We start from the raw sequence: 26,986 nt of genomic DNA, 5'->3' as shown, positions 1-26,986 counted from the left end.
TTTTTGGGCTCTTTAAAAATCTCCAGCCTGCCAAGTGTGATGTGGATTTAACAAAGGTTCATAATAATCCAGGCACTTGGGAGGTTGAGACGGGAAGATTGCTTGAGCCCAGGAGTTCGAGGCCAGCTTGGGCAACATAGCAAAACCCATCTCCAAAAATAAAAAATAAATCTCCAACCACAACTGCTAGGAAATGGAAGAGTCATCAAAGGTTTTACAGGTTGTCAGTGCTTTGCTGAGCCTACTATGCTGAATTGAACAATATGCAGACAGTTGAACACGTTAAATACTTTATTCACATTGTTTACAAACTATATCCACCTGGAAAACACATGAATCCAAAAATAGATTATTTTACAGTAATTCACATTTTTTAAAACAAGTTATTTTGAAGTTAAACTCTAAGTATGGAGGTCTTCAGCCTGTACAGTGGTTCAGTGCCTTACCACTTGATTCCTGCTGTGGTGAAATAGAAGTCCTAGGGGCAGTCTACCTAGTCGTAAGTCACTAATGACTTACATGCCAGTGACTGATGAGAAAATGTCAGTGCAGACTTTAACCCATGAACATTTATTGGTGTAAATTCACTGTCACTATTTTTGTCAAGGAAATAGGTGTTTTAGCGCTTGAATACACATCAGGTAGGAAGACAAAACAAAAAAGACTCGCCATTTAATTGGCCGTTACAGAGTTGTCAGGACATTTCCGGTTCTATAAATGTTTAACATCTGGACCAGAGATGGAATCAATGAATTACAATTTTATTGTGTTGACAGCTTGATCATAGAAACAGCAGTGATTTGGTAATTGATGCCAGTGTCTGTTGACTAACTCTGCATATCAGATGCCAGCCATCAATTAGAAGGGGGAATAGACTCAGCAACAATTAATAATGTGGTTAATATTAAGTAAGTCCAGAAGGATGTCTGTGGAAATTTTGCCGAGTGGTCAGAAAGATGCTCTGGTTAAGAAATTTACTATGAACCTATGCTAAATCCAATTATGTCCCAGCTTGATGGCTTAGCTCTTTCATTAATTAAGATACTTTTCTGGCCAGGTGCCATGGCTCACACGTGTAATCACAGTACTTTGGGAGGCTGAAGCAGGAGGATCGCTTGAGCCTGTGAGTTCAAGACCAGCCCTGGATAACATAGTGAGAACCCATCTCAAAAAAAAAAGGATACTTTTCTATGGATTTTTGGCTTTAATAATTTAAAATCTAAAGTATGTATGCCTTATATCTCACCCTCTCCTACCATAACCTGCAAACTACTCATGCTTTCCCCTGCCTTTGGTGAACTGCCACAGTTAACTATTTGAAAACTTTTGAACCTTTGGGATGGGAGTATTGGATGTGTCTCTAATGGCAGAATTGAATCGTTTTTCTCTGATCAGCACCAATGGCATTGGCTGTCACTGTTCCACAACTCTAGGAAAATAATGTTTGATCAAGGCACCACAAAAGATCATCCCCTCATCCCCTTATGGGGAAGAAAGGATTTCTTACGAGTTGACACTGTCACCCCCCCGTAGACAGCAACTCTGAATCCAAATGTAAGCTGAGATGTGGAGAAATTCTATCAGCACGTTTGCAGGTTAAAAAAAAAAAAAAGAAAAGAAAAAGAAGCCTTTCCAATGTCTATTGCAATCTGATTGTTTTAAAGGACAGAAATCCATAAAATGAGCTTGATGCCTGGAGCAGATCATAGCTTGTCTTCCTGCCACCCGTGTGCATTTTTTCCAAATTTGTACACTAACCTTCGGTCGACCCGCTCCAAAATTCCCGTTTTATAGTAGTATCTGAAAAAGCAAGCAGAAGAGAAATTCTGGGAGGGCTTGCACCCTAGGAAAACAACAGAACACAAACTCTCTCTCCTCATTCTTCTCAGGTGACAAGGCTGGTCTTTGGTTACCCTGGTATTTTCACACCCTGTTATCAGCTTACACTTAAACCTTTCCCAGACATCTTGAAGACTGAACCTCACCATTCTCAGTTCAAAATGTGTTTTGTGCGTGTGTGTGCGAGATGGCCTGGATTCAGAGTGATCCCTGGGGAATACTGCCAAGAATGCTAAGGACGGCGTGTCAATTTACAAACCGTAATCCTACCTGTAACTAAGAGCCAAAGTTTTGTCTCATGACCTTTCCATTATCAGGTAAAAAAACTGCAAAAACTGTAATTTTCTACAGCCATCCATTTTATATAACTCTTCTTGAAGGCTCATGGTATTTTATGCTATTAACTTACCTCAGGGCTCTGCTCAACTTTTCATACGTCATTCTGTCATTTTTCTTCCTTTGTCCCCACATCTTTGCCAGGGCTTCTGATTTAACCACCCGAAAAATTCCTTGTTCCCTATCTTCCCATTCCAGAATTCCACAGTTTTCTTCAGGAGATAGAAGTAGATCTCGTACAAATTCCCATAGATGAGAACTTTGGAGGCCTTTTGAAAATGGGAAAACATTAGTGATTTACAGTTGTTTTTTAAATTTTTTTTCTTTTTGAGACAGAGTCTCACTCTGTCGCCTAGGCTGGAGTGCAATGGCACAATCTCAGCTCACTGCAACATCTGCCTTCTGGGTTCAAGTGATTCTCCTGCCTCAGCCTCCCAAGTAGCTGGGATTATAGGTACCCGCCACCATGCCTAGATAATTTTTTGTGTTTTTAATAGAGATGGGGTTTTGCCACATTGGCTACACTGGCCTCGAACTCCTAACCTCAGGTGATCCACTCACCTTGGCCTCCCAAAGTGCTGGGATTACAGACATGAGCCACGATGCCCGGCTTGTTTAATTTAAAGAGAACAGATGTGCAACTTCTCACTAATCCATGACTGATTGCTCTACCAGGAAACTTACTGAGCTGTGACATGTGTCTGTCTTTGATTGAAGCAATTGTGAAACAAACACTGTGACTCACAGATGTTCTATGGAACTACAGTTTAATTCTTTTTTCTGAGACAGAGTCTCACTCTGTCACCCAGGCTGGAGTGCAATGGCGTGGTCTCAGCTCACTGCAACTTCTGCCTTCTGGGTTCAAGTGATTCTTTTGTCTCAGCCGCCCTAGTAGCTGAGACTACAGGTGCGTGCCACCACACCTGGATAATTTTTGTATTTTTAGTAGAGATGGGGTTCACTATGTTGGCCAGGCAGGTCTCAAACTCCTGACCTTGTGATCTGCCTGCCTCAGCCTCCCAAAGTGCTGGGATTACAGGCATGAGCACCTGGCCTACAGTTTAATTCTTATGGAATGAATGAAATGACAGTCAAATGATCTTTCGATTCTTCTTTCTGACAGGAAGCATGGTTGTACTGATTCTGCAGCCACAGCTGTCTGGGTGGACTGATCCTGCAATTTAGTTTTTCATGAAAGGCTGGTATTTCTCTTATTCTATGATATGGTGGTTAAGACCAGCTCTGGAGTCCTATTGACTGGATCTGGGTCCTGAATTAATCTCTTCCTACCTTTATAACTATAAACTCTTATAGTTACTTTACCTATAAAATGGGATAATAAGAGTACCTGTCTCCTAGGATAGGTTAGAGAATTTAATGATTTAATACATACCAAGTAGTTAGAATCACGGCTCGCGTATAGCAATTGTTTTCTACACACTCATTTGTGAAATTACAAGCTTGACACTGCTCTGGGCAGATCTCTTAGTGCTAGGAAAGCTAATAGAATTGCCGATTCCCAGTGTTTTCTTTGTTATCCTCCTCTGAGAAGAAGCCACAGTGGACCCAGGATTGGACATGGCTCCAGATGGTGGAGCCATAACTTGAACCCAGAGAGTTTTCATTCCAAAGCTAATGTTCACAACTATAATCATGTCTTTCATAGTAGGTGTTCAATAGACATTTAATGGATAATTATTAGCCATGATTTGTTAAGCATTTGCTATTGTCAGATGCTCAATCTCACCCACTCTTATGAGAAGAAATAAATCTGATTTTGATAATACATATAAATCAATCATTGATTTCTTAACTACCTTCCTTGGGAAGTAACTGGTCCAACTCAAATGTTTAGTTCCAAAGCTTATTAAAGTAGATGACTTTGTTTTAGGAATGGTTTTAAGAAAGTGGAAATGAAAACCGGCCTCCTGCACTTACTTGTTCTACTATGACTGTGACAGTCTTGACTTTTGATGCCACTGGTTTTCAAGCAGTTGGAATCGGCATCTGAAAAAGAATAATTTATAGCAGTGGAAAGGTATACAGACCTCAAGTCATACCCAAATGAGCAAACTAATTGAATGCCTTTGTGGTAGAAGACACCACGTTAGGCACTTTGGGGGTGATTAGTAGGTGGCAGGTGTCAAGATGCTTTAAGATGTGCCTTAAGGAGCAGTTGGATTTAATCTCACCCACCCCAATGAGAATAAATAAATCTGGTTTTGATCAAGGCCCATGCCGGGCCTTCTTGGGAGGCCATGGTAAGGACTTGGGACTTTATATCAAAGTGCAGAGCAAAGATCCATGTTTTAAGATCTCTCTTGCTCCTATGTGGAGAACAGACTGGAAGAGACACAGGTAAAAGCAAAGAGACTAGAGCTTATGAAGGGTAGAAAGCAAGGCGTTAACTCCAAGCTGATTTAAATAATAACTCGGGCTGTGAGTCACAACCTGAGACACCTGGACAAGCACTGTCCCAAAGTAGTATATGAGTTTTTAAAATGGTGGCACCAGATCTGCCCCTCCAGCCCACACTCAATCTCCACCGCTTCCCATAGCCCCCAGCTTGCTTTGCCCTAGCCACCCTGGCTTCAGACTCTCTGGAAACGGGCAGGCACATTCTACATCAAGGGCTTCACAGTTGCTCTTCCACCTGTCCAGCACGCTCTTCCCTTGGGTACTTGCAGTGCACGCCCTCATCTCAATCCTGGCTCAAAATCACCTTCCAGTGAGGCCTCCTCTGACCATCCAAGTTGGGACTGTACATCCTCCCCACTGCTCCGCATTTTACATAGAATATTCAAGTGTATTCTATGATGTGTTTATTCATGTAGTTCACTGTCTGTCTGTGTCCACGAGGGGGCAGCAATTTGTGTTTCCAGACATAACCCTGCAGAACCTAGCACACTGCCGGGGCACATAGTAGGTGCTCAGTGAGTATCATCGAGCAGCCACTGTACTATGCTATAGTAACTGTACTGCACTATACTATACTAACTCTACTGCACTATACTACACCATACTGCACTGTACTATACTAACTATACTCTACTGTACCATACTATACTAACTACACTGTACTGTACTACACTACATTAACTATGCTATACTATACTACATTATATTATACTGTACTATACCATACTACCTATACTGTGACTGTACTGCATACACCATGCTAAGTATTCCATTCCATACCATACTGTATGATACTAACTATACTATCACTGTACTATACTGTACCATGCTATACTGTACTATACTAACTATACTATATTGTATTATACTGTAGTATACTATACTAACTATACTGTACTGTACCAACTGCATTATGTTGTATTATACTATAGTATACTATACCAATTATACTATACTGTACTGTAATAAGTATACTATACTGTGCTATACTAACTATACTGTACCTCCTGTACTATACAAACTAGACTATACTGTACTATACTATACTAACTATACTGCACTAACTCTACTCTACTGTACTATAGTGTACTAATGATACCGTATTGTGCTGTACTATACCAACTATACTATACTATACTACATTATACTGTACAACAATCCCTGCTGCATCGCCTAGTATGTACACTGTCACTGCTAAATGCAGGAAGGGCGGGAATGACATCCTGTGCCCCACACTGCTGCTCAGGGTGACCTCTCTCAGTGCCACTGGGTCATGTCACTCCCCGGCTGAACATCCTGCAGTGGTTCCCCATTTCTTCCAGGATGAAGGCTGCACATTAGATAGGCCTTTCACAGACTGACCCCCACCCAAGTTTCCAGCCTTATCTCATCTGTCTCCCAACTTTTTCCCTTCCCTTGGGTCAAATGGTTCCATTGGGGTGTGGCTTTCTCCTGCCTCAGGACCTTTGCACGGACTCCCCACCCCCTACTTCTACCTAGCCGACCTCTCACAAGACCTCTTCAGGAAGGCTTCTCTGAACTTACCTTCTGGGTCAGATCCCGTATGAGCCCCATAGACAGCACCTGTGTGTTCCCTGGTATCACAGAACTGGGCCCACTTTACTGGAAAGATTCATCTCATCTCTTTTTCTCCTCTACTATTAGCCGATATTCACAGAGCACTTGCTAAATGCCAAGTGCTTGTTAAGGGCTTCACACAGAGTATCTCATTTAATCCTTGTAACAACCCTATGTGATATTATTAGGATTTTTATTTTATTGAGGAGAAGTTTGACGCCCAGAGAGTTTAAGAATTTTATCCAGATGGTGGAGCCAGGATTTGAACCCAAACAGTTCTCATTCCAAAGTTAATATTCACAACTACTACTTTATCACATCTTTTGCAGCAGGCATTCAATAGACATTTAATGAACTATTATTAGCTAAGATTTGTTGAGCATTTGCTGTTGTCGGATGCTCACTCAACCTCCCGAACCCTTATGATGTATGTCTGTTACTATCTCCAGATCGATCTGTTGTTTTGATTTAATCTTTTAGAAGAGAAAACAAATGGAGTCACAAACAAAGGTGAATTATGAAGTGTGAATAGACAACAAGCTTTCACTGAAATGCCAAATGGCAAGAAGTGGGAGGAAAAACATTGCCCTTCGGATTTTATGATTTCTCCTGTGTTTTGGATGCAGGGGATCTGGCATGGTAGGATAAACACAGCACAGATCAGCACGAGTGGGGTTTATGAGGACAGTGGGAGTTTCTTCTGTGGGTCTTGCCAGAGATAACCCTGTTCTATCTGTTCCTAGCTCTGCAGTGATAGCTTTGAAGGTACTCAGTGGTTGACTAGTCAAGGCCTCGCTTGGCTGGTGGTGGCGGGGGCAGGGAGCTAGTCATTACTGCAGTGTTAATATTGAGGCAGGTTCCCAAATCAACCCCCACCAGGACTGGCTGGTGGATCTGTAGCAGCACCGTGAACCCACTATATTTCTCTGTAAATGCCAGTTGTGTTTCAGGGTGCAGCTCTCCCTGGCTCACAACTTTCATCATCTTGACTATGTCCCTGCAGCTGGTAGGGAATGAGGGGAGACCCAGCCCAGGCTCTCTACTGTCTGTGAAATTTAGAGAGGCTTGTTTGGCCTCGAGACTGGACACTTTTAAAATGTGGCCAAAGGATATATTCTCAGCTGTTGATTGCCCCCACCCTGGGGTGGGGGCCTGGCTGGCAGGGTTTCCAAAGCAAGTTCATCATATCCCCATGACACCAGCAGTCCAGCCATGGTACCCATACCCCATGCCAGGCTGGTGCAGAGAAGCTCTGAGGCTCAGGAGCAGGGAGGTGCCTGGCAGTGAACTCAGGACTGTAGACTTGGTTCTTGGGCCCAGCATACCCTCTACTGGCATTGCTGCAGTGGAGGTGGGTAGGGAGTGGGGCAGGTGGAGAGAAGAGAACAAGCAGAGAGGGAATGGGTTGCTTCACTTTGGCCAGCTTTGTAGCCTGTGTGCCTGGACATCTTCAGTGGGCACCAAGTTGAAAATGGTCTTGTTGTTTGAATTACTGTCAATCTAGACCCAGATCCTGTGGGGTTCCTGGGCCTTGGATCTTAACTGAATGGGCAGCTGAATGAATAGAAGGGTCTGGGAGCGTGTGTGCATATGTCCCTGTGTGTGTGTGTGCACGCACATGTATGAGTGTGCATAGCACAATGTGTAAAAGCACAGGCTTTGAGGAAATGTGTTGGAATCTCAGCCCTGCACTTACAAGTCATTACATGTCCAGTTTCCTCAGATGCAAATGGAGACAACAATACTACCTAACGGAGCTAGGACAAGGATAAAATGAGATAATATAAGCAGAACACTTGGCACAGTGTCATGCTTAACACATAGTAAGTGCTTAATAAATGGTAAAGAGAGCTATTCATTTTTGTTGAAGACCCAGTGGGAGCATTGCTGAAAGCCCCAGGATGCCACTTTGTCCTCGTTGGCCAGGTCTTGGTCTTTGAATGGCACATCAACACTGAAAGGTGGCCTCTCATTTTTGGGTCAGGGACTATCTGAGACCATGAAACATCACCTGGGCCATAGGCACTGTGACCACATGTCCTGGACTTTCTGGAATGGGCTCATTGTATAAACTACCAATCTGCTGTCTTCATACCTCCCCTTGTGCTCATCAACTATCCATTCGGGTTTCTGTTTGGAGAAAGTATGGTCATCAGGGTTGTGGGAGAACCAGAGATGGGCCTCAGGGGATTTGGGGGATGGTCATAGTGTCCTGGCCAAGGCATCGAGGCTGGAATATGGCAAAGGCTCTGGGGCTGGCTCTCAGGTGGACTTAAGCTTCTTAACCCTGAGTTCAGTCTAGTTCTAGGCTCCCAAATGCAGCAGACTGGGCAGAGCACATGGCACCCACCATCAGCAGAGGGCTTGTCTCCATGAGTGCATGCTCCAGGGATGCTAGCCCAGAGCCCTTGCCCCACCACTTCTATTTCTAGAAACTTCTCTCCACCTCTTCCCCATCGCTGGGAATCACCATTATCACTCCTCTGGGCACGAACCTCCTGGCTAGACTGCTTTCTGACCCAGACAATAGCAGCTTGAGAGATCTTAAAATGTAAATAGGATCTGATCACTTTCATGCTTATGACCTTTCAGTGGCTTCCCAGCTTGCTCAGAATGAAATCCTAACTCTGCTGCCCACAAGTTGTGCGTGATCTGGCCCTACCCTGCTCTCGGCCTCAGCTCCCACTTCTCGTTCTGCTGATGCTGCTGAGACTCTACTGATGCCCTGTCTGAGTGTTATTCAAGTTATTATGCCTCCACTATCACAGAATTGAACTGCTCAGTAGAATCTGAGCCACCTGTGGCTACTGAGCACTTGAAATTTGTCTAGTGCAATTGAGGAGCTGAATTTTAATATAATTTAACTTTAAGTAATTAAACTGGCCCCTTTTGGCTAGTGGCTACTGTACTGGCCAAGCTAGTGCTAGACTCACTGGCTTTCTTTGGTTCTTTCTCTAAGACACCAAGATTGTTCCTGCCTCAGGGTCTCCGTGCTGGCCATGCACTCCTTGGAACCTTTTCCTCCCTCTTTTCCTGGCTAACTTTTGCTCATGCTTTAATTCAAATATCTCTTCCTCCAAAAAGCTGTCCCTGGACCCAGTTAAAGTGCAATCTTTCCCCATTACACACAAAGTACCCTGATCTTTCCCTTTATATCATTGTGATGAGCAGTATGTATTTATCATTCAGGTTATTTGTTTAATATCTCTACCCTGACCCTGCCTCAGTGAGAGCAAGACTCAAGTAGTGCTCATCACGGCAGCTACAGTGCCTAGCTTTGGGCCTGGCATATAGTAGGTGTTCAATGAATGTTTGTTCAAAGAGTGAAGGAAACAGGAGAGAAATAAATAGGTAAGGGGAGCAAAGGCGTCAAGGGCTTCAGATTTAGACACAACGGGGTCATCTGCTGCCTTCTAAGCATGTCACTTTAACCGCTAAGCTCCAGCTCCTACCCTACAAAAAGGCTATGGTACTAGGACTTGTCTCATATTGGGAAGATTACCTGACACAACATCTGTAAAGATTTTAGCACAGGGCCTGGTTCATAGGAAGCACTCAACAAATGCTAGCTGCTATTGTCATCCTCATCCTCATCCTCCTCCTCATCATCACACTGATTCTAACTGTGGCTAGTTGTATATTCAGGTAACACCTACTTGAAAAGAACTGACGGGACACACCTTCCCTTTCTATTGCATGATCTTCCTTTTGTCATATGGAAGGCAGGCTGGTAAGTGATCCTATTTGTAGGTTAAGATGCTGACCCCTGGAGAAAGGGCTGGTCAGGTCCCGGTCACCACTACTTAGAGAGTAAAGCAAATGCCTGCCTGTGTCTCAAGCCTTTGGCCACAGTAATGTCTCATTTCTTCCAGGGCCTTTGCCTGGGTTAGGTGGGATGGTGAAAGCTGGGATTTGCATCCCCAAGGTTGCTGCAGATGGATCACAAGGGATTCTGCCAGCACCAGGAAACTGTGTGAGCTTTGTTCACAGATGGGTGAGATGCTACACCCGGGGGCCCGGAGTGATGAAACCTGGCAGAATGCAGAGCGGCTCATGAAAGGGTAGTTGCGGTCTGTGGGGCAGGGTGCGCCTGCTTAAGCCCGTAGCATGTGGTCCACAAACTGGCTATTCCTGTGCTAAAGCACCAAAAACAAAACAAAAACAAAAATCCAAAAACTTTTGTTAACTAGGAGCCAAGTAACGTGACTCCTCAGTTGATTGCTCGGGACTTTAAGAAGAAAAACATCATAAACCATAAGAACAGTCCCTCTGTGTCTGCCCCTCCAGCTTGCACCCCTTAGAGGCCTTGGAAATCACATGGGCTCTGCTCCCTCTCTGCAGATGACTGAGCTGAAGCCCATGGGGGAATGGGGTTTGCCCAGGACCACATCTCCTCCTGGCCTCTGGGACTCAGTAACTAATAGCAATCATCACTGTCGTCTTTAAAAAATGAAAGGACCGCAGATCCCTTTCCCTAGCCTTCTTCATCTGCCAAAGTGAAACAGGGAAGGTTAATCATCAGCATCAAGGTTATTTGAGATCCTCCATCATCTTGTGTTTACAAACCCTCCCTACTTAGTGAGCTCAGAGTCTTCTTAAGCACCATGAACCACAAGTCTTCTAATAGCATTATTAGTGTTATGAATAATAGATACTGGTTTTGGGGGCATCTACACTGGTGGCACATGCTGGACCCTTTGTGCCTGTCGTTTCTCAAACTCACCATGACCCACAAGGGTCACACTATTTTATAGACAGGGGAATGGAGTCTCGGAGGATAAGTAATCCATAGACCCAAGCTGTGGTCCCAAAGACCCATGCCCATGCTCTTTCTGTCACTCTTTCCACCACGCTCTTCCCCACTGGCTTCTCCAGGTCTGGGATTGTTTCAGTTCATCAACTTTTCAGTACGATCCTAAAAGAATGCTCAAGCCTATCTGCCAATGACAGCCTTGATAGAGCCATGGGTGGCTTGTGCTTGGATACTTACAGTCTTTGATGGTGGCCTTGCTCTCTTCAGCGTCATTAAAAAAGGAGTAACCTGGGAAAGAAAAAGAAATCCACAAACCATACCATACAATCCTGGTTTCCACTGGCCAGGCCAGGTGAGGGGGTGTTGGAGGGAAGTGGAGTGACTGTCCCTCTCAAGTTTGGTTACGTTTTAGAGGGAACCTTGGAGACCATCTGGTCTTAGCGTGCCACCCTGAAGTCATCCCTGAGAGGTAACAATGTCCTCATTTTTAAACGTCATTTGGAGGGAGCACCCAGAACCAGGTATCCCAGCAGCCTCTGCAGATTTTCTGAGCAGGCACTTGAGAGTAAGCTTTAGTCTGGGGTCCAGGGCTGGGCTCTGAGCTGGGCTGGGCTACTGACTCCTGTGCAGCCTTGTCCAGTCACTCAGTCTCTGGGCTTATTGGTGTTTCTCATTGACATCATGAGACAAAATACCCACTAAGTTCCCCTTTGGTGAAGAGTCGATAGTCTCTGACATGGCCTCTAATCCCTCGGGGACTGGAATGCCTGTTATGTGCTGGTCAGCAGGGAGAATGGGCATAAGAGATTGCAAGAAGTGTGAAACCCTATGTGAATGCTGAGTTTAATGAGGATGTGGAAGATGAGGCTAGGGCCTTTGTTTTCTCCCATGTGGGGAATGGGGTGGGCTGGGGTTGAAATAGGAGTTTCAGATCATGTTTCCACATAGCAGTGTAGGCTGAAGGATACCAATTTCCTGGCTTGGTCCAACCCAAGGACTAATTTCTATTTGCTAAGCACACTGGCGCAGGGCGCAGTTGTGATTGTTTATTCCTTGTGTCATGTTCTCATTGGTTTTGGTCAGCCAGCTACCTCAGTTGACTCTGCCCAAGGGGCCGACTGAGAACAGGATGGGAGACTGAAGAGGGGCTCATTTCTCTCCTAGGCTGTGGAAGCCACCCTCCGACCTTGCCTCCCAGCAACCAGTGTCCCCAGGTTTCTGGGCCCGTAAATCCTACCATAATACCTATGGAGCTGGATGGTGCCCGGCCCTACAGCACCCTTCCGGCTCATCTCCTCAACAAAACTGCCTTGTTCAGTATCCTGTTCTGCCAGAGTCCTAACCTATGGGGTAGCATAAGGCATACATGAGGTAATAACCCTGAGTTCACTATATAATATGATCCAAACAGAGACACTTTTGAGAATGAAAGGTAGTGCTGTAGTAACAATTATTGCAGGATAACAGGTGGAAATGATGTTTCTTGGGCAAATGGGGACAGTGTGAACTTTGGTCACAATATACATATCTCCACAATCTACAATCCACATACCTGCTTGAGAAACATTAGAAGAGGAGTTTCAGAATGGAGCAGATTGGTGGAGCAGATAGTTTTACTGATCAACATGGAACCCTCCTGGCTAAAAAGTGTCTGAAATCCCACCATTAAAGGCGGCATTGTGACTCCAGGAATTCCTTAGAATAAGAAGGGGTAATGCATGGCCTATTAAAAAGCAGTTGGCTTTTTAGGTTTGGCCTATTCATTTTGCACAGAGCCCTGGGGTAATAAAACCAGGGACAGGTTTTTTTTTTTTTTTTTTAGATGGAATTTCACTCTTTTTTTGCCCAGGCTGGAGTGCAATGGTGCAATCTCGGCTCACTGCAACCTCCACCTCCTGGGTTCAAGTGATTCTCATGCCTCAGCCTCCTGAGTAACTGGGATTATAGGCACGTACCACCATGCCCGGCTAATTTTGTGTTTTTAATAGAGATGAGGTTTTACCATGTTGGCCAGGCTGGTCTCGAACACCTGACCTTAGAAGATCCACCTGTCTCAGCCTCCCAGAGTGTTGGGATTACAGGCATGAGCCACTGTGCCCGGCAACAGGTATTTTTTTTTATATATGACAATTGCCAGGGAAGAGAGGTGCTTGTGGGAGATGCCAGCACTGGGGCTGCACAAAGGCGTGGAGACAAATGAGGTTGACTTGACATTTGGCCAAGCTGGCATTGCCAGGCTGAATCTTTTTTTAGAATGAAATTCACCCCCTCCATGGTCCTAGGATTTTTGTGCAAGCCTGTTCCCTCGGGAGGATCCTAAACGGAGTCCCAAGCTCCTTGTGGAGCCATTGTGACTTGTTCAGACCTGTCCTCTCTCAGGGAGTGCCCACTCTGAGCACAGGACACAGATCTCAGCTCTTGGCAGGTCACTGTCACTGGAGTTGTGGCTCCCAGGGCCCACGCCATGAAGCAGCCAAGGGCCACCGTTCTTAGCTTTTCTACCCTCTAGAGCTCATGATGGATGAAGATCAGGAAGAGGTCAAAGAATCACAGAGCAGGAAGGTCCTCTGTGGGTCTTCTGTCCAAATAAGAGTGGCTGTCATAGCCTCCCCTTCAAGCAGGGGGTTATGAGACTGCTTGATTATCTCTGGTGGTGGGGAGCTTCCTATCTCTTGCACCTTCTGAATTACCTTTTCAAAAGAAGGTGCTACCTTTTAAAAAGATCCTTCTTAAAACTGAGCTGAGATATGTCTCCTTTAGCATCCTGCAATATGCCTCTTAGTTATATTAATGATGACGGAAACAGCTGCCATTTACTGCATTTCTATCTTTATATGCCATGCTAGGTAATATTTCCCTCAATCCTCTAAAAAAGCTCATAGAGGTGTCATTATCCCATTGGACAGATGAGGCAATGGGGATTCAGACAGGTTAAGCCACTCGCCAGAGGTGCTATGGTTCGGGAGTGTTGGAACCAGGGTTGGAATGCAGGTCTTTCGGATCTCCAAGCCCTTGCTTTGTACTGACATTCTGTGAATCAGCCCTGTGTGCTGTGTGACCTTGAGGAAGTCACTTAACATCTCAGGATATCAGTTCCTTTCATCTGTGTGTGACTTTGAGACATTAGAACTCGATGTTCTCAAAGAACCTTTCTGGATTGAAAAAATGTGCTTCGACATTCTGCATGCAAAAGGCCTGTTGAAAAGTTAAATAATGCTATTGGCGCCACCTTCTGGCCACTTGATCCTCAACCATTAGGAATGTGAAGAAAGTGTAATTAGTTGGACTCCTGTGGAAATGGGAAGGGAAAGGGTCAGTTTAATTTTATTCCCCTTCTGCTTAATGAGAGATGAAGCACAAACCTCTTTTTTGTTCATCCTGTATGGTTTCAAATCGTTATGAAGATACTGTATTATTATAAGCCTGGTGCCTGGGCAGTCCCTGAATGTGGTGTTAGTTTTTCTTTTTTCTTTTTTTTTGAGACGAAGTTTCACTCTTGTTACCCAGGCTGGAGTGCAATGGCGTGATCTCAGCTCACTGCAACCTCCGCCTCCTGGGTTCAAGCAATTCTCCTGCCTCAGCCTCGAGTAGCTGGGTCTACAGGCGCATGCCACCATGCCCAGCTAACTTTTGTATTTTTAGTAGAGACAGGGTTTCACCATGTTGACCAGGATGGTCTCGATCTCTTGACCTGGTGATCTACCCGCCTTGGCCTCCCAAAGTGCTGGGATTATAGGCGTGAGCCACCGCGCCTAGCCAGCTTTTCTTTTTTTAAATGCACTCAACTTGCATTTCTGTAACTTGCTCCCTTTTCCCTAAAATCCCCACTTCTGGCATGCTAGCTTCCAGTTGTTGAAGGTTTTGGTTAACAGAGAACTCCAGTTAGTAAAATTTTGCTGTGCAAGTCACATGGTGAAAAAGGACTTCTCCAGGTTGTTTGGTCCTAATCCTTGTCCCTCCCCTGGAGGCCCGGCCCTCTGAACACTGACCTTGTGTGCGGATGTTCTGGAGGATGAAGTACAGGTACTCCCCGCAGAGGCCGGCCGCCTCGACGAACTCCTCCTGCGTCATGCTGCACAGCTGCAGGCCGCTGATGTTGAAGTGGCAGAAGGAGATGCAATTGGTGTCCAGCTTGTACTGATCGCAGCAGAACTGAAGCCACTCCCACACATGGCGCTTAGTCCAGTATTCAGGGTGGACTGACGTCCAGTACGAGTCGCAGGCTGCACCAAAGGAGAAAGAAGTGAGGAATGATAGTCCCAAGATAGTCTTCGAGAGGGCCCCTGAAGGCCACATCAGTTAAGTAACATCCTCATCCCTCAGCCAATGAGTTGAAAAGGGCCTCCACCCCTGGGTTTTCTGTAGGGCCCAGGTCACCCTCTATTCTGCAGAGAAGATCAGAGGGACTGGATCCTGCAGATAAGCTTTGGGATCAGAGAGGGAATGACAGGGGAGAGAAAGAACCAGAGTTAGCGCTGGTGCTTAAAAAAAAGCATTTAGTGGAAAAAGAAAGAAAACAGCCCTTCAGTTATTTGATTCCAGACAACATGATGTCAAAAGCACAGACTCAGCTGTTTGACAGACCAGGTTGAAATTCTGATTCCACCACTTTCCAACTGGGCAAGGTCTGTGGGCATTGAAATCTCAGTTTCCTCATCTGTAAAATGGGGATAATATGCTCAACACCCAGGACTGTTACGGAGTTTGGGGTTAATGTATGTAGAATGGCACATAGAAACTTAGCAACCAGTTCAATAGTTACACATATCTACTGTGTATCAGACACCATTTGAAGCTGGTTTGAGTCCCTATACTTTAAAAGGCAGCTGCCCGATGCTGGCTGTTTCTGCGCAGTTACTGACCATCTTGTGGCAAGAGCCTTGGCTTCTTAGACATTGCCCAGAGTCTGACTGTCCTTGGGTCACCATAGTAGGCGCCTCCAGAGGAAGGTGGTCACGGGAGAGCTGGTTGTTTTGTTGTCCTTGTGTTTTTGGTGCTGTTCGGAGTAATTTCTATCCTGAGATCAGAGTCCCTCACTCCTTTAGAGGAGTCGTGTACATGCCTCAACGTTGTGAGTGCCACCTGTCTGGGAGGCTGGGATGTGACTGTGCGTGGCCCAGGGACAGAGATTTGGTGTTCAACAGTTCTGTCCTGCTGTTCCTGGGAGAAATGGAAAGTGAGGTGGACACAAGGTATGCAAGAGGTGAGGTATTAGGTACTTGGTCAGGCTCTTTGACATAAACAATTATTGTATCTGCCATGGAATTTATTTATTCATTCATCCATTTATTCATTTCATTCAACAAATGAAAGCTTTAGTTTCTTAACTGGTAAAATGGGAATAATTATAGCACCTACATCATAGTGTTGTTCTGCAGATTAAATGAGTTAATTAATATACATAAAAGTACCTGGAACAGAGCCTGGAGGATTTAAACCCTATTACAAACATTAGTATTGAATATCTACTATGTGTACAGCAACACACTGTGTGTTAAGGATTCATGGTGGACAGGTTTGGTTCCTGTCCCCCAGGAGGTCACAGAAGAGGAACTTGAAAGTCATGAAGGACTTTCCAAAGAACCCACGCCAGTGAGTGGTAGAGCTGGATTTGAACCCTAGCCTGAACTGGAAAGCCATTGCTCTCCCCATGCCACCTAGCGGTCCTCAGAGGGTCAGCGCAGAGCAGAGATGAACATGAAGAGTGGCTGAGACGGGAAGAGCTGGAGAGAACACAACGCAAGGGCCTGAGTAGAAAGGCAGACAGCAGAGAGTGACATGCAGAGAGCAAGGTGACGATGACAGAAAGGGTCCCTCACATGTTAGACCCCACAGCAAATGGCAGTGGTGCGATTTGCAGCATTTAAAGGTGAGTAGCAATCGCACCACTGCCAGTTGCTGATGATTCCAGGCAGGAGGTGGGTTCTGTGCGATCAGGTGCTACTGCTCACTCAGCACCCTCTGACTGGCAGCCAAGGTGCTACGTGTTTTTGTTGTCTCAAGTTTCCCAGGTCGTCCCAACAATCCTATCCAGTAGGTGTAATTGGGCTATTTCACAAAGGAGGAAACAGAGGCTCCCCCTAAAACTCAAAGCTTTTCCAGAGATCTCTTTTATATGCATGCAGATCAAAGCGTCAGTATTGTGCCAGGCTGCTTGAGGCTGATGTCGTAGCCTCTACCTGGCGGATGGGAAGAGCCAGGGAGCAGGTGAGGCCAGATCTTGATCACTGGTCACTGGCTGGAGCCGGCCCACCAGGCCCGTGGGGGCTCTTCAGGGCAGGCAGGGGCTCCTGGCAGAACAAGGCGCCATTCCCGAGTTCGGCCTGCGCTTTCATCTACTGATTTCCGGCTTGAGTAAACCTGAGGGGCCTTTGGACTTTCCTGGCGTTCCGCGAGAGACGTTTATGAGCCTTGACATTCTTCAGCCGCGGGTCCTGCCCGGGCCCTGCCCGAGATGGCTATCGGTGTGCGGCGGTCGGAGGGCACAGCTGATTTCTTTTCATGGAAAGGTTTCGCCAAGGCTCTGTTCCCCCGTTCCCCTCCCTCCCCTCTCCGCTTCCACCCCGTTGCTATTTTCTTTGGCACTGGAAGAGGGCCATATTGTTTGCGGAAGCCAAGGGGGCCTCAAGGATTCGGAGAAACGCCCGGGCGGGAGTCGGCCCCACGCGGGGAAGGTGTTGCTGGCGCTGGCTCCCTGCTCCTCGGCGCTCGGCTTTGAAGCTCACCCGCAGAGCGGCTTTGTGTGCGGCCCCGGCCCCTGGAGGGGAGCCAGAGCTCGGCGGAGGCCCCCTCTCCTCATTTGCAAGCTCCTTCCCCAGCCCCAGGGCTGGGAGGAAAATGGCTGCTCTGGGTGTCGTGGCAGGCCTCCAGGGGGCGCTTTTCCGAGGGGGGGGATCCCATCCTCAGGACGGGAGGAGGGCGGCAGAGCGGAGGCTGCCCAGGGGAGGGAGGGCAGCGTCAGCCCCTCCTCATCCGCTCCTCTCCTGCTCTCCTCGCTCAGGAGGCTTCACAGCCTGGAGTCTCCCCACAGGGGCTTCTCTTTGGATGGAACGTGGTCCCCATCTGCCTTCTCCTGAGGAATCCCTGTTCATCCTCACTCTCCCTTGCCTAGAGTCTCCTCCTCTCCACTCAGTGGCCCTCAGGCATCCTTCTCATTCCCTCCCCTCCAGACCAAGAGTTTTGCTCGCCCTGAACCAGGAGTGCTTGGAGCCCGGCCTAGCCCACCGCAGGCCTCCCTCAGTGAGGGTGTCTGATTGACCAGATGACTGGCAGTCACTCTCTCCACTTTACACACGAGGAGACTGAAGTTCCAGGGACTGAGGGACTCCTGTAAGGTCAAACGGCCTGCCAGTAAAGGCGTTAGGCACCCCCATCTCTTCTTGAATGTGGGGATTTTCCCTCCTACCATGCCCCACCCTTCTTGGTTGAGGAGGACCAAGGTGGGCACACATCTCAAGACTGACTAAAGCAAGATTTAGATGAAGGTAGATACGTAGAACCCTAACTATAAATAATGGATAAGCAGAGCCTGACCAGAAAAAATAAAAAATACAATCTAGATTTGAAAAATTAGAGGATGGAGAGACTGAAGGTGACAGTGTTTATACTGTTAATGAAGACATGAAGAAGACCCTTTTGCTACTTGGAAGAAATGAACTCAGGGCAAATAAAATAAGGGGTTATATACCAGCAGAATATATTATTTTTAAGGGGTTGTGTTGTCTGGAAATGTTGAGTGATTTTCCCAAAGCTTCTATCATTTATAAAATAATCTCAACATTTTGAAGTTGAGCCATGAGCCCTTTTGCCTATGTCGACCAGTAGAGGCCCATCCTGTGCCTGGTAGGCTTACTTCGAATGCCCATAGGTCACTATTACTAAGCAGCAGACTCTGCCAGCTCCTTTGAAGTCTGAAGTGGGTTAGGACACTTGTTTCAGGGCCAGCTGCATTGGAAGGAAGAATTGAGCTAGAGGAAGTTTTCAGAAATTCTGGGGGAATTTTCATAAGTGATGCTATATATAACCTGGGATGCATTTAAATTCAGAAAGAGGACTAACTTTCAGAGCTGGGTGGATGCACCAGATGCTCGCAGGGTCAGCGGATAATGTCTATGCCTCAGCCCCCACGTGGAGACAGTGGGGACTGGAAAGTTCATGCCAAATTAGGAAATGGCTACCTGACCCCTCGCCTTGTGGAAAGGTGGGCCTTGTGTTGCCAGGACCAGATTGCTAACTGAACCCTACTGATTTCTGTTTTCAAATGTGGCACCTAACTTGATTTTTACAAAACAGCACGGGAAGCCCAGTCAAAATGTTCTCATAGGCTGGATCACTCCTGGCCATCACTTTGTGATGAAGAATCTCACGGGTTTTGGACACTTGTCTCTTTCAAGATTATTGTTTAGAGTGGGCATGCTAAGAACTTTGAAGGATTCTTTTTTAGTTGAATACTATTTTCTTCAAGTTAAAACTTATCTGGAAAGAAGCAACCCTGCTTTTCTGGGAGTGGAGGTGGAGGTACTAACTCCAGGGGGCTCCTTGAAAATCACTGTTCTCGAACTTGTAACCAGGATTCCTATATTTTGAATTCCCCTTCAAAGTTGAAAGGGGACATGGTCTCTGACACTTAGTGGTCCTGCCTCTTCAGATTCATCTGCAAAATAAAAATAATAGGATCTACTTATTTGGGCTACTAAAAGGATTATGTAAATTAATACATGGAAAGTACAGAACAGGGCCAGGCATATGGTGAGTGCTCAGTAAGTATCATCTGCTTATATTTGTCAATATCAGGGTTACCTCCTGGGCTTCCCAAGCCACCACTTTAATTACATTCCTTCAAACACTTCTAATTTTTTTCTAAATGTGTAGGCCAGCAGCTTTGTCCTTTTCTAGACCCTTGGTTTATTTTCTTCATTAAAACAATAGGAATTATATGAGAAACCAAGCTTAGAAACCAAACCTAGCTAATTTGTCTTTGCATTGCCAGCCTGGGTTAGGTGCCTTAATGCTGCCATCCCATCTTCGGTTTAAAACATGGGGACACAGGTGAGTCTGTGTGACTTTGTAAAATTCTTGATCATCAGGACACACACAAGACTCAAGCCTCTGAAACTGAGCAGAGGAGAGGGTGGTGGTGGTGCTGCTGTATCCCCAGGGTGGTGCAGAGCAGGTAATTGAAAGTCACATAATATTCATTGTGTATCTTCAGTAGAAAGGCCAGAGGGTGGGTCCATTAATCCCCCAACTCTATTCTTTGTTATGGATAACTGATGTCTTCTCAATCTTACACAGTGTTCTTAAAAAATTATTCCAGGTCAGGTGCAGTGGCTCACACCTGTAATTCCAAAACTTTGGGAGACTGAGGCAGGTGGATCACGTGAGGTCGGGAGTTTGAGACCAGCCTGACCAATAAGGTGAAACCCCATCTCTACTAATAATATAAAAATTAGCCAGGCATGGTGGGGCATGTCTGTAATCCCAGTTACTTGGGAGGCTCAGGCAGGAGAATTGCTTGAACCCAGGAGGCAGAGGTTGCAGTGAGCCGAGATCATGCCATTGTACTCCAGCCTGGGCGACAGGAGCAAAACTCCATCTCCAAATGAATAAATAAATAAATAATTTCCAGACAAGTCCTTTGGCCATGTCTTCCAAATGGATTGTGGTCCCTAAGCCCCTCCTATGTAAAGATTCTGGAACCCACGCTGTTCATTTTCTTGGAGCCTCACTCAAAGCAAACATTTTGGGGGAAAGTTTTAAGGTTTTTTTTTTTTTTTTGAGACAGGGTCTTGTTTTGTCATCTGGGCTGGTGTGCAGTTGCTTGAACATGGCTCACTGTGGGCTCATCCTCCTGGGCTCAAGCAATCCTCCCGCCTCAGCCTCTCGAGTAGCTGGGACCACAGGTGCGTAATACCATGCCTGGCTAATTTTTGGGATTTCAGACATGAGCCACTGCACCTGGCCTGATTTTTATATTACAACAAAACGGATATGCAGCAGGATGCAAAGTTTGCAGATTGTGAAAGTAGTTTGAATTTAGAGCTTTCAGTTACGTCCCTCTGGAGGAGAACTTGGTCTTTCTTCTCTACTGATTGGGGAGCAGAGATAAAGTTTATGAAGCTAGATGAACCTGCCAGCTACAGGAATTCAATCCATTCTTGTTCCCAGCCTCCATTCTAGGACTCTGCCAAAGAGCCTCTTGGAGTGGAAGGGACCTTCCAATGGAAGTCACAGGGTTGGGTGGGGCAACTGAGCCTGGGCTGTGGAGAGGGACCTTCCTGATTTGAAATCTTGGCTCTTTGATGTATTAGCTGTGCAACTCTAACAAACTTTCCTAACCTCTCTGGACCTCAGCTTCCTTCACTGGTAAAATAAAAATAACAATAGTACCTATATCTCGGGAGGTTTGTTGTGAAAAGGAAACGATGCATGTAAAGAATTTAGCACAGTATCTGAATGACAGTAAGTTTTCAGTATAAGTCACCTGTTAATGGTTATTGTTTTGGGACTCCATTTGTTCTCAGGGAAACAGGGCTTTCCTCAACGTAGCTGAGGAGCAACTACAGTAAAGCAAGCTCAGGGCCGGGCTGGGACAAGACAGTCTGGGTCAGAGGAGGCCCGAGTTAGACAACGGTGGACTACAATTAGCATGATTTACTAGCATAGGGAGTTGGGAAAGTGTTTTGCCTGGGGCAGCACTGAAGAGAGGTGGAGAATGAACTGGGAAGCAGGGGCACCATCCATTGCAGCTTTGTCACTGAAAGGAAGGACTTTACGAGGAAAAACCTGAAATGGTAACTGGCTTTCAAGTTTCCTCCCTGAGCCAGTCCAGCTCCATCCCATATCCCATCCTGGCTTTCCAGCACAGCCTGTGGAAAGACTTAAACCATGAGATGGAAAAGCGAAGTCCAGTGCAGCGTAGGAAACTGGATAGAGACAAGAGGAGAAGGGCTGGCTGCGGAGTAGCCGTGGCCCTGAGAGTGTGGAGTTAGGGAGGTGCCAGGAGAGCCAAGCCCTGAGCCGACCTGGGACCACACGGATGGCTCAGGTGGACATTGAATGGGCTAGAGGTGGCCAATGGGGTGTCCTCCTGTGGTGGGGCGCTGCCACAGGGCTCACCTCAGACTTTCAGCTGATTTTGTGTTTGTTAATCTAGTTTTGATCTAGAAGTTCTTAGCCTCTTTCCTTTGTATCTGCTTTCAAACTTCTGTACACAGCACATAAAGCTTGCTTAGAAAAGCCCATGTGGGGATCCAAATGCCTCTTTCTCTGACCAGTGGGTTTTGCACTTTTTTTTCCCTTTACAAAAGGTGTTCTTCAAATAAAATCTCACATTGTGTAATAATATTATAGCTAACGTATTTATTGAGCACTTAGTATGTGCCTGTCATCATGCTAAATGCTTTGTGCTTTCTCATGGTGTCCTCAACACAATGCTATAAAGTCCTGTATCATGTCACCTGTTTTACGAAGGGAGAAAGTAAGGCATATGGGTGTGACCCTTTTCAAGGTCACATAACCCGTAAGTGGCAGAGCTAGGAGTGGGTTATCTGGGTCTATTCTGGCTCCTGCAGCCCAGAATTAAAGTGGAGGAGCCTGTTTACGGATGGAGATGGAGAGAGAAGGACTGAAGCCCCATCTTCTCAACTGTCACTCTCACTCCCTTCTCTGGTGGTCCCTGAGGAACCTCTGGGAAACCCCTAAAGCCTCTCGGGAACCCTAGTTTAGAAGCCTCTGCAGCTTGACAAAGTATCAGCAAGATTCCAAAGCAAAGGAGGTGCTGCCTGTGCGCATGGCACATTGGCCGTTAGGGGAGGGTGTGGTCCATGGAGGCTAAGGAAAGGACTCCAGAAAGAAAGTAGCGGCCAGGCCAGGGTGTTCAATGACTATCCGAGGGTTGGCTCCTGGAGCTCAACTGGAGAAATCATCCTTTAAAAATATCATCTGCATGTGAACTACATGCAGCCTCCCCACCACCAACCCTCCCTTCCACTTGGGTGCATTTTCCAGTAGTCATCATTCTTTACTTGGAAAAAGCCACAGGCAAGGCAGGGTGAGTTCATGAAATTCTAGAGAATTTTGCAATCTGTGACTGTCCACCTTCCAGCCTGCAATGCAACCAAGCAGAAGTCCTGCCAGGGCAGATTCAGCAGCACTCTGCTCAAGTCATTTGAAGGGTTTTTGAGAACAGCTGGTTTTCCTAAATAGGCTGAGTATTCCCCCCTCCTTCTCCCAGTCATCATTTGTCTAGAAAGCACATCTTTTTTTTCTCCTTTTACTTCCCTTCCCTTGGGTCTCAAAATATCTAAGCTGTTAAAAATTCTGAACTGAGAAGTTTGAGATGAAAATCTCTGTTATTTTTGTTCAATAAGGACAATAAAGAGAGGAGAGGGAAGGCTGTTTTTCCACTCAACAGGGAAGGTGAGCAGTTCCTGGTTAGGGTGAGCTCTTCCCAAGTGCCAGGCATGTGAATAAACACTTTCTACACAAAATCTCATTCAATCTTCCCAACTCCAGGGGGCAGAGGAAAGCATATATATCTCAAAAAATGGGCTGCAGGTCACATGGCTGGTAAATGGCAGTGCCTGCCCATGCACCTGGGTGAACAGGAAGCTGCCACTGGGACAATCCTTAGGGGGGCCCCGAATTGAAGAGAGTGTTTCCTGGGAGGTGGGTAAGAACCTCAAGAGAGGTGTCTCAGAGCCTGCTGGCCACAGAACAGGGGAAGCTGGCTGAGCAGTGCCCAGAGGCAAAGCTGGCTGTTCCCTGATGCATTCCAGAGAGGGCTTTTGCAGAAACTCAGTCGGATGCGCTCTCTGGGGCATTTCCTCATTGAAAAAGACAGAAGGTCCCTCCCGCTTTTCTTCCCACCTGTGAGACGCGGAGGAGAGCAGGGGCTACGAGGCTCACCTGGTGCCCGGGTAGCTCCAAGAGAGGCGTTCACTCCAGGTGAACGTTTTGCACCTAACTTTGACCTTTTGGAGGTCAGAGATACTCAGCTTCCCCTGAAATCCTGAGGGCTGGTGGCTACTCAAAAGCCTGGCTCCACCCCTCAGGGAACCTTAGGAACCTGGGCCCATCTCGAAGGGTATTTTATTTTCACTGGCTGCATGCCTTGGTGGGAATTTCTGTTCTCTCAATGGATGATGGGAAGAGAAAACTGTGTCTTCGATATTGCCTGATGCAGGAATCAGAGAAGTTTCTGGAAGGGATTCTAGCAATGACCTGGTCTAACCTTTCATGATGCTGACGGGAATGCAGAAGCCTCCGGCTGGAGAGCTGGGTCTGAGTGGCCAAGGCTTGGCTGGACTTAAGTAACTTTGGCAATGCCGCTGGTGATCACTTCTGTTAACTTCACGCTTTAAAATTGTGGTAAAATATCCATAACATAAAACTTACCATTTTAACTCTTCTCAAGGGTACAGTTCAGTGGCATTAAGTACATTCACACTGTTGCGCAGTCATTGCTGCTATTCACTTCCAGAACTTGTTCATTATCCCATTCTGAAACTAATATATATATGCTTTTTTTTGACATGGAGTCTCCCTCTGTTGCCCAGGCTGGAGTGCAGTGGCTCACTCACAGCTCACTGCAGCCCAGACCTTCTGAGCTCAAGGGGTCCTCCTGCCTCAGACTCCCAAGTAGCGGGGACCACAGGTGGGTGCTAACACAGCCAGCTAATTTTTGTATTTCTTTGTAGAGACAGGGTTTCTCCATGTTGCCCAGGCTGGTCTCAAACACCTGACTTCAGGTGACCTGCCTTGGCTTCCCAAAGTGCTGGGATTACAGGCATGAGCCACTGTGACTGCTCCCTGACCTTTATTTTGAGATAGTGTCTCTCTCTGTCACCCAGGCTGGAGTACAGTGGCATGATTGCAGCTCATTGCAGCCTCAGCCTTCAGGGCTCAAGGGATCCTCCTGCCTCAGCCTCCCAAGTAGCTGGGACTGCAGACACGTGCCACCATGCCTGGCTAATTTCTAAACAATTTTTTGTAGATATGAGGTCTCACCGTGTTGCCCAGGCTGGTCTCGAATTCCTGGGCTCAAGTGATAATCCTGCCTCAGCCTTCCACAGGGCTAGAATTACAGGAATAAGCCACTGCGTCCAGCCAATCCTTCTATTTTTTAAAAACACTTACGTGTGCTTACCAGGTGTCAGACTCTGTCCTAAACACTTCCCATATGATAACTCATTTCATTTGTGTAACTACTCTACAGGGTAGCATTGTGGTCATTCCTGTTTTACAGATGAGAAAACTAACTGGGATGTGAGAGGTTAAGATGACACAGCTAGCGTCAAAGCCAGACTTCCCTTTTGAGACATGCCAGGTCTTTATGACACGGAGCTGCTGCTTCACTGCCCAGGCCATTGCCTGGGGCAGGTGGTTGTGGCCCACCCCTCCCACCACCACCCCAACTGCCTCCCAGCAGAATAGGCGGAAAGAGGGGGCTCCCATGATGGCAGGTCTGGGTTAAGTGAGGCCTGGCCTTCTGCATGGGTAGGGAGAGGCCCTGGAGCTGGGCCCTACCACTGGGGGACACATAGGGAGGGTATGGGGACTTGAAAGTTTTCATTTTCCTCCTTCAGATTTAACCTCTTAACCAAATTTCAAGGGAAGGAGATGGAGTACATTTCTCACATCTTTCTGGGAAATAAGGTGCTTCTTAGGCCTAAAGGAGCATTGTACAATGTATCTACTTGATTCAAGTCCAAATGCAATAATCTAGACCTTGCAGATGAGGGTGAGAGATTTCACGTGTGTGTGTGTGTGTACGTCTGTGGGGTGGGGGCAGGTGTGGGATTGCATTATGCAGGTAAGTGCCTCAAGTCTGTGTGTGCGGCCTGGCCCCTAGCCCCAGAAGCAGAGGCTCCTGGTAGTGGATACGTTGCAGCCCCCGGAGGTATGGCCTCTCTTCACAATGCCTGCCTCCAGACACTAAAACACTCAGTGAGGACTGACAGCTTGATTGGCACTTGCATCATCGCCAAGCAGTGTGTGCTCCTGTTGTGCCATCAGTCAGCCAGGTGTGCTGTGATGTGTGGTCACCCAAGCACCTCAGGGACAGAGGCCCTCAAAGGGTTTCTGGGGCAAAGCTTGGCTGGCCTCCCTCCAGCATGGGATTTTCTCAAGGTCTCATGCTGCCTTCTCAGGCGGAGACATCTGGGCTGAGAGAGAGGAGGAAGGGTAGGGAGGGTGGCCTGGGGGACATCGAGGGGCTCATATTCACTGAGCACTTGCGTTGTGCCAGGCTATGTATTTACACCCTTTGACTCCCTTAAACCTTATGGTAGCTCTCATCACCGCTGGTTTAGGGAAAAGGAAACAGAAGCTCAGAGAATAATGATATAGTCCTATCAATAACCACAGTGCGATATCAATTATAAGATGGGTCAACTTGCATGGAGTTTAACTGTGAGGCCCAGGGCAAGTCACTTAGCCTCTCTGTGTCTCAGTTTCTTCATTTATAAAATGAGGATAATAATTGTTCATCACATAGGGCTTTGGCAAGGATGATGCTTGGCCCAAGGTTTGGTGCACAGCTCGTGTTCAGTAAATGTTGGCCCAAACCGCCATGATCTAGCAACCACCATATACCAGGGCCTGGGCCAAGGGCTTGCTTTCTACTACATTGTTTAAATATCATAATAACCCCAAGAGACTGACATTTTACTTGGTAGCAAAATAGGCTCAGAGAGGTTAGCTGAGCTGCACACGGCCGCAAAGCCACAGAACTAGGGAGTTGGGGGTGGTGAGGATTGCAGCGCCTTTTATCTGCAAGAGACTTCCCTTCCATCCAGGAGCCCTCCAGCCCTCTGCCCTGAACGCTGCTGTTCCTAGGCCCCAGCACAGCGTTGTCTTCCACCTGAGGCCAGCACCACCTCCCACTCCAGCCAATCCAGGCTGCGCTCGGATGGGCTCCTTTAAACGTACGCACCTGTCTGATGCTCAAAGGCAGGGTAATACTCTTCATTGCTGAACAGATCACTCCACGACATCAGGGGATCGCAGAAGGATGCGTTAGGCAGGAAGGTGCTGTGTGTCACCGAGTCCAACATCACC

At 46.7% G+C, this 26,986-nt stretch overlaps 1 protein-coding gene across 1 annotated transcript; it reads right to left on the bottom strand.

The window, feature by feature from the left end:
- Positions 1–218: 218 nt before the first annotated feature.
- ELF5 (E74 like ETS transcription factor 5) lies at positions 219–26,986 on the bottom strand. Its single transcript, XM_012452324.2, has 6 exons — positions 26,862–26,986; positions 14,914–15,147; positions 11,162–11,212; positions 4,114–4,182; positions 2,249–2,444; positions 219–1,800 (listed from the first exon to the last, which is right to left on the bottom strand). Exons 1-6 carry the CDS (start codon positions 26,980–26,982, stop codon positions 1,704–1,706), a joined length of 768 nt encoding a protein of 255 aa, XP_012307747.1. The 5' UTR covers positions 26,983–26,986; the 3' UTR covers positions 219–1,703.

This window comes from Aotus nancymaae, unplaced genomic scaffold (assembly GCF_030222135.1).
Source record: "Aotus nancymaae isolate 86718 unplaced genomic scaffold, 86718_ANA_hifiasm-v0.15.2.pri h1tg000059l, whole genome shotgun sequence".
In the NCBI taxonomy this organism is placed as follows: domain Eukaryota; kingdom Metazoa; phylum Chordata; class Mammalia; order Primates; family Aotidae; genus Aotus; species Aotus nancymaae.
This window is presented reverse-complemented; position numbering and strand designations above follow the sequence as displayed.